This window comes from Bubalus bubalis, chromosome 10 (assembly GCF_019923935.1).
Source record: "Bubalus bubalis isolate 160015118507 breed Murrah chromosome 10, NDDB_SH_1, whole genome shotgun sequence".
NCBI classification, from domain to species: Eukaryota; Metazoa; Chordata; class Mammalia; order Artiodactyla; family Bovidae; genus Bubalus; species Bubalus bubalis.
Window position 1 is genome coordinate 35,827,924 of NC_059166.1, and position 12,628 is coordinate 35,840,551.

General features: G+C 38.3%; 1 protein-coding gene across 12 annotated transcripts in view; it reads right to left on the reverse strand.

Moving 5' to 3' along the window:
• Positions 1-12,628, reverse strand: part of L3MBTL3 (L3MBTL histone methyl-lysine binding protein 3) — a 106,828-nt gene that overhangs the window by 16,209 nt on the left and 77,991 nt on the right. For all 12 annotated transcript variants that reach the window (XM_044924241.2, XM_025294556.3, XM_025294558.3 and 9 more), the window contains one exon: positions 2,415-2,494. In XM_044924241.2, coding sequence (XP_044780176.1) covers positions 2,415-2,494 — 80 coding nt within the window. The remainder of the gene's footprint in view (positions 1-2,414; positions 2,495-12,628) is intronic.

Consider the following 12,628-nt stretch of genomic DNA (forward strand, 5'->3'; position numbering starts at 1 on the left):
AAATCTGGAAATGAAGGGAAGTTATCAAACTCATTTTAGGAGGCTAAAACTGGATGAGATATTAATAGGCAAATTTTACTTAGGAACATATGTGCAAAAATTCTCAAAGCAGCTTGTTTTTATGAGGCTCCCTTTCACTAATGAAAAATAAGACAGCATAATATGCATACTAAACTACAGGTTTTGTAGGTGAGAAAAACACTAAAGGGTTATATATGAATCCTAGCAATGTTTGGAAAGAATAATAAAACAGAAAAACTCAGGTAATTCAAATCAAGAAAAACAGGATAAAAATATACAAAGTTTGAATAGACAAAACTACCATGAAAAAGAAAGAACACCATGCATACCACATTAACAAACCTAAAATTCTCCATTAAATAGACTATTTTGAGGATGGGGGGGTGAAGGATCAAAATCAGCTCAGTAAATCAAGTGAAAAGTGAATTGCATCACCAAGTTAGGAAGAAACTGAAAAGGCTGAAAATCATTGCTTTGCTGCTGCTAAGTCGCTTCAGTCATGTCCAATCCTGTGCGACCCCATAGATGGCAGCCCACCAGGCTCCCCCGTCCCTGGGATTCTCTAGGCAAGAACACTGGAGTGGGTTGCCATTTCCTTCTCCAGTACATGAAAGTGAAAAAATCAAAGTAAAGCCGCTCAGTCGTGTCCGACTCTTTGCGACCTCATGGACTGCAGCCTACCAGGCTCCTCCGTCCATGGGATTTTCCAGGCAAGAGTACTGGAGTGGGGTGCCATTGCCTTCTCCCTCCATCAAAAAGTTCAGAGCCCAGAAGATTTTACCACGACTCTATCTAAACTTCCAGTGATCAGATAATTGCACACAATAGACACTTACTTCACAATGCTACCACTCCTGCTATTAGCACTGCTGTTACAGCTAATCCTGCAGCCACTGATGCATTCACTTCTCGTAATAATCCAGTGATGTGGGCACTACTGAGAAGCTGAGACACAGAAATGTTAAAATGCTTTCCCTGGAGCCAGCCGCACAGCTGGTACTGGTGGAGCTGAGACAAGAATGAAGGCCGTGCTCCTAACCACCATTCACTAAGAAAGGCTGACACTTTGGATTAAGAACCCACATGGCGCTAGTGGTACAGAATTCACCTGCCAATGTAGGAGACATGAATTCAATTCCTAGGTCAGAAAGATCCCCTGGAGTAGGAAATGGCAACTCACTCCAGGCTTCTTGCCCAGAAAATGCCATGGACAGAGAAGCTTGGCAGGCTATAATCCATGGGGTCACAAAGAGTCAGACACTACTGAGCACAGCAGCACAATACCTTGATGACAAAACCTTCATAAATTGTTTTTCTTTTCCTTTCTAAGTGACTGGAAACATTTTAAATAGTCAAATACTTACATAGCACTTATTATGTACCAGGCGCTGTTCTAAGCAAGTTACAAATGTTACTGTACTCAATCCCCATAACAACTGTGGGAGGGACTACCTCTATCAATCTTTTGGCAGATAAGGAAACAAGCACTGAAAAGTATTCAGTGAAATGTCTAAGATTACACAGTGGACAGGTGGGAGATCACAGATGAAACCCTGGCCATCCGTAGGGGTTTGTATATGGTGTAATATTAGACACTATAAAATATGCTGAGGACAGCAGAGGATACAGCTTTTAAATTAACCATAAATTACTGCTTTATGAAAATCAGATATGGAAATCCAAGCATCACTTACAGAATAGGTCATTACAGGAATACAGTCCTTAGGTGTCATTCTATAATCTTACAAATAATCTAAACCCAAGAAAGCACATGACAAGCAAAGTCCCCAGAGGCAATCATTAAAATCATAATCCAGCCAACCTTTTCTTATAAAAATAAATAGTAATTATAAAGCCATGTATAAATTATAAATACAGGTTATACTATGAACAACAGTCATTACAACTTCAGTGCTCAGTTAAAACTACTGTAATATCTATTCAGCAAAGATATAAGACAAGTTACTTTCTCCAGTACAACTTAAAACATTTGCTCAAGTGATTTTCTTTTCATTTTGAGGTATTAGATTAAGAGCATATTACTTCTATTTGTATGTCAACATGTTCTGAGATGAGTCTGAAACATATGAAGCAAATGACATCAACAATGTTAAAAAATACACTACATGGAGCAAATAGAAGGCCTTATTCAAACTCTATACACAATATTCTACACATATGTGAAAGAGACTATAAATACAGGTCACAGATGGATCCATCTCATTATGAATTGTATACCAAAATTATCCTAAACAATAAACTTTTATGGCTTGCAGGAACAGAACCAACCAGATGAAGTTTGTCTTTAATATAAAAGGGACTGCTACATTCCAGTTTTGATTGTTGAGTATTAATTGTAATACCTATCAATAATATGAGAATATTATGGGTACCTCTGGCTTCATGTGGTGTCCTCAGCTCACTCTCTGTTCTCTCTTCAAAGTCTTCTTTGACATCCTCAGCACGCTGGTCTCTGAGAAAAATAGAGAACAGTCTTATGGACTCTGTGGGAGAGGGAGAGGGTGGGAAGATTTGGGAGAATGGCATTGAAACATGTAAAATATGTATGAAATGAGTTGCCAGTCAGGTTCGATGCACGATACTGGATGCTTGGGGCTGGTGCACTGGGACGACCCAGAGGGATGGAATGGGGAGGGAGGTGGGAGGAGGGTTCAGGATGGGGAACACATGTATACCTGTGGTGGATTCATTTTGATATTTGGCAAAACTAATACAGTTATGTAAAGTTTAAAAATAAAATAAAATTAAAAAAAAAAAAATAGAAATGTTTAAAGAAATGGTTCAACACTGCACCTCAGAAACTGTTATTTAAAATTTAAAAACCAATGATATCATTATAATGTTCGAAAGGATTTTTAGCTTTATTAAGAAGCAATTAATACTAAGAACATCTATAAATGTTCATTTCCTTCATTATCAATTTTCATTCACTGTTCAGAAAGCTAAGAATGTTTTATTAAGGTTAACTATTCTGAAAAATGTGGCTACTGAATAGTTCAGCTTCAAATTGGGACACATGTTCATGAGCAATATTACTTGCACTGTTTGGTAAGACTACAATTTCAAGGAAAAAGAGGGTTTTAAAGTCCACATCATTTAATCAAGTCACCATATACTACTCCACTCTGGGATTTGAGATTGAGATTGCTCAGGAGAATCAAACTCAATTCTAGGAAGCTTTTCCTGGCTTAAATAGGTTAAATTCATAGGCTGAACTGATTCCATCTCTTTCTGACTAGGAATGACCTAATGCTAATCGAACCATGCCATGAATCCTCTAAAATGGAATGGACCCATTACAATCCTAATTCAGAGCTTTACCCTGAAGTCAGGGACAAAAATGGCTTTAAAGGAAACCAGGTCCAGGCTATGTATATTTTCTTTAAAACTAAATTTCAGGGATTTAAAAATTTTAACCTAATCTATTACATACTCAGGGTTCAAAATGAATACTTCATAATATTTTATAATCCTCTGTACTTATGTTCTGTTGTTTCATATGCTGTTACCTTTACAAATATCCTTAGTTTCTTGAAGACTCAGACCACACTTTTGCTTAGTGTTAAGAAAACGGAAAATACCCTTGAAGCCAAATATCCCAACAAAATATAAAAGAGTTTTATAATCTTAATTACTGAGGCACTTATTTATTCCCTATTTGTAACAACAGTAATTTAACATAACGATGTCAACACAGTAAGCATGTGATAAATAATATATTCACTACTTCTTTTCTTATAAAGATCACTTCCAGAGATATGTGAAATTTCATTGGAATCTGAGCTCCCTGGCTTAGTTTATACTGAAAACAATCTTTACAACTGCTGAAGGATACTTGCTTATTTGAGAATGGAAAGAATCACTTTTATTATGCAATAAAATTTTTTTCTAAGAAAAATCAATTAATGACTATAGAGGCTCTTACTCCATGGAAAGTGGGGAGATAGAGGTACAGTGAAAACAAGTAGGAAAATTAATGATAACTGGAAAAAGGACATTAAGTTATAACAGAAAACTGTCTTCTATGTAAAAAGAATTGATAATTACACGTTAAAACCACATTATGCTAAAAATAGCTTATGTGATCTTCTCCATTTGTTTCATATTAAACTGGATATAATAGTTTTTGAGTCCACAAATTTATCCATTATTGTGGCCACTGAAAAAAGTGGTCTGTGGATAGCTAATCTTAATGCTTGTTATAAACAATCACACATTAGAGTGATGTATCTTAAAACTGGCTGATGTATAGAACAGTCTTATGGACTCTGTGGGAGAGGGAGAGGGTGGGAAGATTTGGGAGAATGGCATTGAAACATGTAAAACATCATGTATGAAACGAGTTGCCAGTCCAGGTTTGATGCACGATACTGGATGCTTGGGGCTAGTGCACTGGGACGACCCAGAGGGATGGGATGGGGAGGGAGGAGGGAGGAGGGTTCAGGATGGGGAACACATGTATACCTGTGGCGGATTCATTTTGATATTTGGCAAAACTAATACAATTTGTAAAGTTTAAAAATAAAATAAAATTAAAAAAAAAAAAACTGGCATTTTTCTGAGTTAAAGGAAACAAATTCCCAATTAATTAGCATAATTACCTAAAAGCTTTAATATTGTTAAAAAAGCCCCAAATAAAACACCCCAAAAAGAAAACAAAAACCAAAGCCCAAACTGAGTCCAAAGGCTAAAATTAAGTCCTAGATTTTCCTGTATATTTCATTTTTTATGATTGAAATTGTCCACTAATAATTAATGCTTATTTTTGTGGTTTCAGTAAAGTATATTATATATTCCCTAAAAGTAAACTTTGTTAAAATAAAGCTATAAGACCAAAGTATGAGGGAAGTTCTTTTGTATTCTTATGCCCAATTACAATATGGATGATTTATGAAATGTAGGAAAAGAATCATTTTCTAGGAAGAAACAGAAATAGAAAAGGAAAATAATATGTTTGACCCCAAGAGTTTCTTTGTGCCTGATCTGCCATAATCTATCCCCAAAGAGAAGCAAAAAAGAAACCTTCTGCTCTTATTCACATTGCTTAATTACAGAAGCATGTTCAGTTCTCATTTTCCTTACTTTAAACTCATGATATTTCATTAAACTTAACCCATATAAACTTGGGAATCTATAAATATGGATATTTATTTGCACCAAAACAGAACACTACAAGAAAGGTTTACTGAATGTTTTACTTCCAATTAATATAGTGAGCCTGCTAACTCCTTAAACTTAAAAGTGATTAAGTCCCCTAGGGTTCTGATGTTTCCTTTAGTGAGATGGTTGGTGGTGTGGGGTCTATCTGAATAGTCTATTAGAACAGGTATTATGAAATAGATGGGTGAATAGAGCCCCTGAAGGAAACAGACTTCTGATCAAGCACATACAGAAATGTGGAAACAGTATTAATGAGAAGTAATAAGTAAGTAATAAGAAAAGTTAATATACTTAAGAACATACTATGCACCAAGATTGGCTAAGTTCTTTACATGTCTGATATTTCATAACAATCATTGGAAGAAGGTTCTGTTGTTACATTCGCTGAAACTTGGAGGTTAATCCCGAATTTTCAGAACTAGTATAGAACCAGGTCTTAACACACCAAAATCTATACTTAGAAATAATTATTACTTGTTTTTTACCCTTGTGTTTTTCCAGAATACAGTACACATCCCTATTATATACACTTAAAGGAAACTTGCCTTCTTGTATCATAAACTTATTAAAATTTTCAACTGTCTTTTATCGATAGGGTTAGGAATGAAGAATCTGACTCATTAATATCCTTTCTTGTTTTATATTTTACTTAAAAATCACTTTCTGAATTGGAAAACCAGTATTTCTCTCACCCATAAGTTTAGAAATTTCATTGCTAATTCTGATTGAATAGGTACGGTTATGAATTTCTTTCTCTATGCAAAAATGAAATGCTTTATCAAGGATATTAACTTTCCAAGCAAAACGTTATCCTAGCTATACCATCTTCCAATTATAAACAAAACATGTTTGTATCAGAATGTCAAAACTCTGGGATAATATTATTACACACTCTGGAACATAATACAAGACATGCTTATTGAAGATTTTTTTTTAAATGACAACCCAAAATATTTTTATGTTGTACTTTAATATTATGATTTTGCTCTACTTTAAAATTCTTATCTTCTCCTCTGGATCACCATTTTTCACTACCAACAATTTCTATTAGGAAGGGAGTAGCAGCTGATTAGGCCCAGGGTGTGTATTATAGCGTGGAGAAAGCAGCCCAGCAGTGGTGACATGTACGGTCTTTGAAGGTGAATAGACCTGGTTCAACCGTCAGCTCTGCTACTTACTAGTCCTATATGACCTTCAGCAAGCTACTGAACTTCCCTAACCCTCAGTTGCATCTTGTGTAAAACAAGGATAATAAATCCTTTAACTCACAGGTATTTTGGAGGACTCAACAAAATAATGTATAATAAGTGCTTAATGCACAGCCAGACACATAAGTAGGAGCATGATAAATGTTTCCCTTGGGATTTGAGAATTTTTAAGAACCAGTTTATTTCAACATTTCTTTAGCCTGAATTGAAATATAATCATATTATATTTAGCTATATAATCATATATATTTAGCTATGATTATATTTCAATTCAGGCTAAAGAAATAGTGAAATAAACTGGTTCTTAAAAATTCTCAAATCCCAAGGGAGACTACTGTATTCCAGGCACTTTCCTAAGTGCTTTTACCTGTGTTAGATCATTCAATCCTCATAATGTCTATGTGAGGCAGATGTTGTTATTACATTCCCATTCTAGAGACAAACCCCTCTTGGTTACATGTTTACACAGCTAGTAATTAGCAGCCTAGGAAGTCTGACTGTAGTCTGGTTCATAACCATTTCTCTAAAGGTTGTTTCAAAACCTGAGAAAAACAGGTTACATAAAGAAAACAGATGTCAGTAAACAATTTTATCCTAAAATGTAAGTAATTCTTAAATATTAAGTTACCATTTATCATGCTCCTACTTATGTCTTACTCAAGGGCTTCCCCAGTGGCTCAGTAAAGAATCCACCTGCAATGCAGGAGACCTGGGTTCCATCCCTGGATCGGGAAGATCCCCTGGAGGAAGGCATGGCAACCCACTTCCATATGCTTGCCAGGAGAATACCCATGGACAGAGGAGCCTGGCGGGCTCTTGTCTATGGGGGTCGCAAAGAGTCGGACACGACTGAGCAACTGAACTGAACTGAACTGAGTGACTAAGCACAAAATCTTAGTGAAGAATACTCTGTAGGCTTTTAATTAAGACAGTGGAATCCACTCAAATGGAAAAATGTTTTCTTTCTGAGTCAGCATCCTTTTTTTTCTTCCTCTGTAATTATGTGTCATGCTTTAGATGTCTTACTATCTTACTCAAATTAGACTCTGTGGTAAATATTAGTGAAACAAACATTAGAAGAGTAAATACATAGCAACAGGATAGCATTTGAATGCAAACAGTTGGATTTCTTCAAGCTTATTTTTCATTTAAAAACAATCCCTAGCCAGTTATGTTTCAATTAGTCATCAGTCTATTAAAAATAATACTGAAAAAATATGAAACAATTATCCTGTTTCAATTCAGGGATTTCAGCCAGCTCTCTAACTCCAGCATGAATTTGGCTTGGCTCATACCTCAAAACCACTCCATCATTCTCCTTCCAGAATAGCTTACTCTAGACTCATTGGGGCTTTGTTAGAACTGTAAATTACCTGTACTTCCAGGAACAAGTGGGGACACAGTGAATGTTGTGAGAGCTGTAAAAAATGTAGCTTCCTCATTTGAATATTAAAAGGATGTCTCTTTGCATACCCCCAGCACTTTGAAAAAAAAGTTTTTGGGGTGAGGTCACTAACAGGTAAAAAAAATCAAATAGAAATCTTAAGAGTAATATGTTAGAGGAACTTTAAAATTAGAGAACCTGAAATTGTCTCCAAAATGCCTCCTACAAATGAAGAGAAGATTGTGCTGATTGTGTCCAAACAAGGAGGTCGCCACATTCAAAGGGATTAGAAAAAAGTGGCAAATAAAACTTTCATGTCTACAGTTAACACTTGAATAAAGATAGTTAAAAATTAAATTCCTTTTGAGACAATACACGAACAATAGTTTTAACAGCATTTTTCCTAAACACAGCTCAGGAAAGGTCAACACAGTTTACTATTTACCTAATGACTATGGATAAAAAATTTTGATTAATAAGGCTGTATGCACGCTAAGTCACTTCAGTTGTGTCCAACTCTTTGCGACCCTATGGACTGTAGCCTGCCAGGTTCCTCTGTCCACGTAATTCTCCAGGAAAGAATACTGGAATGGGTTGCCATGCCCTGTTCCAAAGGATCTGCCCAACCCAGGGCTTGAACCCATGTTTCTTGCCTCTCCTGCACCGGCAGGCGGGTATTTACCACTAGCGCCACCTGGGAAGCCCTAATTAATAAGGCTACTAACATGTTAGTGAAGAAAGGAATATAATGAGTAAGTAAATATAGTGGATGTTATCAAGATGCCAAGGAAATTCCCCAATAAAATGAATTCCTCAATTAATTTATCAATTCTTGTATAAGATGAAAAGCCCTAACCAATAAGGTGAGATTTGGGAAATAAAGATCACATCATAAGAAGAGCAGGACTGCATTGCTCTCATGCTGCTGTCATAGAAGAGGAGAACAGACGTCATTTTCTAGTGTATATAAAAGCATCTCCTGAGTCAAAAATAAGTGCTATTCAAGGAGATAAAGTAAGACCCTGTTACAATATTGTTCTAACAACTTCCCATGCATCAACAATAACAGTCATCTTTTCCTTACACTCTGAATGGGTGCTTTGGTGTTACAGCAGTTGACATCTGGATTGGAAGTGTTTTAATAACCCAGCTCCTCCCTAGCGTGCATAAACAACTGCATAGATTTGATGCAGATTCCCAAGAACTGGAATATTTGAAAAGTTTCACAGTTCCTAATCCATATCTGGCAGCATATCAACTAAAGGGGGGGGCGGGGCGGAAAGGCTTTACAATAGGCAGGGGATGCCCACAGATTAAAGGGACTTTCTGAGTCATTAATACCAAGTCCTCATGACCAGAGTACCTTAGGAAGCAAAACAAAGCTTCTGAAGATTTCTAATTAACTTTTGCCATCTTTTAGAACTTTTGGCTCTAATTTTACTCTACTTGATTTTACAGTTTTGCGAAGTAACGAGATGTATATATGCTTACAGTTTCATATTTTATGTTAGTTTGTATTCCCATCTGTTTCATAAAGCCCTTCTTTTGGGTACAGATGGGCAAGTCTGATTCATCCCAACTATGTAAATCAGATTGAAGCTGCAACTCCTGTAACTGTTCCACATAATTCTCAGAGTAGAAACACTGGATCTACAACTTGAAAAGCTGTTTTAATGGCCTATATAAGACTGACTTGAATTTTTTCTTTCGATATAGGTTAGTAATGGACATTTGCCTTGCAAGTTAATATAAGCATTTGCAGGTATTTTAAAAAGGCTTTATTATGTTTCTATGGTTATCTCTAAGCAGGCTTAAACAACACAGGACCTTAAAACATAATGTGATTTTAAACAGAGATAGCACCTAATTTAGAAACACAATGACAAGCAGCTATAGAATACATTCAGGAGAATAAGACTACATCGGACAGATGCTGATGTTCTTTGTTTGGTAACACATCATGAACTATTACTCCGGAGAAGGGTCTTTATATTCAGTAACAATTCGCAAAGTTTGGGTTATAGATCACTTGCTTCCATCACCTAGGGGTGCCTGTTAAAAATGAACTGGGATGCAGCTTACATGTTCTGAGTTAGTATCTCTGGAGATGGTACCTTAAGCAATGCATTTTAACAAGCATCTGATATTTCTGATGCAAAACAAAGTTTAAAACTTTGAAAGGTTTTACTTAGATATATAGACAAACATGTTCTCTTACTCAGCTGCAGACATATAGAGATGAAAGGTTATTGGTCCCCAGAAACCTCACCGACTGGCAGAGCCCACCAGCCTTACCATCTGCTGCCAGGAGGGCAGTGAGGGCAGAAATGAGCTGCTGATCTCCCAAGGAAAACATCTCACTGAAATCTCCAGACACAATACTGACACTCCTTATGCATGTGATGAATGAATGGATAACTGGGAAAGGATTACAATCTCATATTTCTATCTATACACACACTGGCAACTCATTCATTAGCTGACCACCCATTTGACAAGTCTCTGTAAAGCAGACAGACCCAAACATTCAGTACACCTACAAAAGTACTCAAGGCAGAGCCCTCTTAACGTGGAGCAGAGCTTCCCAGCCAGGATGCCCTGACGCTCAGGTACAAGAGTTCTGAGGTATTGTTGCCGGTGGTCCTGTCAGTAAACACGGTCCCTGTCTAGTCACCCAGAGGCAGTCCCAACCACTTTCTCACTGCGTCATACAGATGTTGTCATTTGTATGGTATGGTTTTCTATGGAGGGGAGGAAGGCAAACAACAGTTTGGGAAACATTTATAAAAGCACAGGTATGTGTTTGGGGGCTTTATCTCATCATTTAATAATCACCTCTTAGATATCTGGTGTGGGGATTGTACAAAGTTTAAAAAGTAAGAAGTGTTGCTGGAACAAAAAAAAAGGCTACACAGAGGTGGCCTCTTGGGCGACATGACTGGTAGGTCTCCTCTGAAGGCTAGTGGATGACTCATAGCGGCCTTCCAGCCTCACCGAGTGTCAGGTAGTGTACTTGGCACTGAGGGTGTCTAAAAGAATCAGAGAAGATGTGGCCTCTGCCCTTGTGGAGCTTACCAATGAGACAAGCACACAGACTCAGAGGAAGTATTTACAGAGAACCATCAACAGTTTGGGCATGTGTAACACGAAAGCAAGTGATGAGGAACCTGACCCAGGGTCTGCAGGAAAGGATGAAGCTTCCCTGGGGAAATGGGAGCTACCCTGAAGCCCATGAGGTGAGACTCACTAGGACAGGTTAGAGACAAGGGTTCAAGGCAGAGAGAAAAGGTTTGAGGACCAAGATGGCTGAAGCATTAAGTTTAAAAACAACCTGATAGGAAAAAAGCTGGAGAGTTCAGCAGATAACAGATAACACTGGCTTTGCAGGCTACATTCAGAATTAGGCCTTTAATTCCAAGAGTAAAGAGATGTCACTGAAATTTTTAAGCAGGGAGATATATTCCCAAATGAACTTTTAAAATGTAGGCTCCTGGGCTCCAGACTGAAAGGTTCTGGCTGGCTGGGCCCCTAATCTGAATATTAGAGATGTCAGGGGATCAGATATGGAGTCAGGCCTGTGAAGCATAGATAAGGAACACCAGTCGTCCATGGGTCTATTCTGAGTAGGTAGCCTATGAACTGGCCCTTAAAATACCTTTTCTGGTATGAAAAAGACATAGGTATTCCTCAAATTGTTCATTTTTCTGGCCTTATTATTTCTGCTTCTGGATCAAAAGCAATGCCAGCATACTTCATTCTGGTGCCCAGCTGGCACTTGAAATGGGTGCCTCGGCTGGCGCAGCAGACACTGTCAGCCGTGCCTAGACCATGTCCCCTGGCCACCCACTGTGCCCACCTATCTCACTTGCTCTGCCTTCCCAAGGATTACCCGGGTTCTGGCAGCTCTGCCTGCTGTGTGGCAGGGGACGTGCTGGGGCATTCGCTCATCCTTCCACCCTGGCAGCCTCGCTCTGTGACCAAAGGGAACGCTGGTTTTTTCCACTTTATTCATGTTTTTAATTGAAGGATAGTTCCTTTCCAAGTGTTTAAAATAGCTGAGCGCGTTCATCCCTATGGTGGAAAAACCTGAGAGGTGTGTTTTACACAGTCTCCCAGAGAGGCCCCAGCAGGCCTGTGCTCCTGCTGTCCACAGTGGTAGCTGGTGTGACAGTGAAGCTTTACCAGCGGTCTTCCCTTCGTGGCCTCACCTCCCTACTCCCCCACTGGCGCTTTCCTCACCTCTTAAATAAACCACCTGCAATCAAATCTTTGCCTCAAGGTCTGCTTCTGGGAGTGCTAGCTGTCTCTTGCTGTGCCAAATGCCTTTTAAAAAAAATACAGTCTGGTGGACCAATGTTTTGAAAATTATTATGAAGGACGCAAATAAAATGTGTTAAAACCTGACTTGGAACCCATCCACGTGAGCAACAATTTTGAGAAAAGAGGTGAGAACATTATCTGACATCATGAGAATCTTCTTGTTTGAGTGTTCTACTCAAAGTTTAGCCTGCTGCTGCTGCTGCTAAGTTGCGTCATTCGTGTCCGACCCCATAGACGGCAGCCCACCAGGCTCCCCCGTCCCTGGGATTCTCCAGGCAAGAACACTGGAGTGGGTTGCCATTTCCTTCTCCAATGCATGAAAGTGAAAAGTGAAAGTGAAGTCGCTAAGTCGTGTCTGACTCCTAGCGACCCCATGGACTGCAGCATACCAGGCTCCCCCATCCATGGGATTTTCCAGGCAAGAGTACTGGAGTGGGGTGCCATTGCCTTCTCCTTAACCTAGGTATATGTATATATTTAAAAAATGTGCCGGCCTTACTTTGCTTCTCTGGAA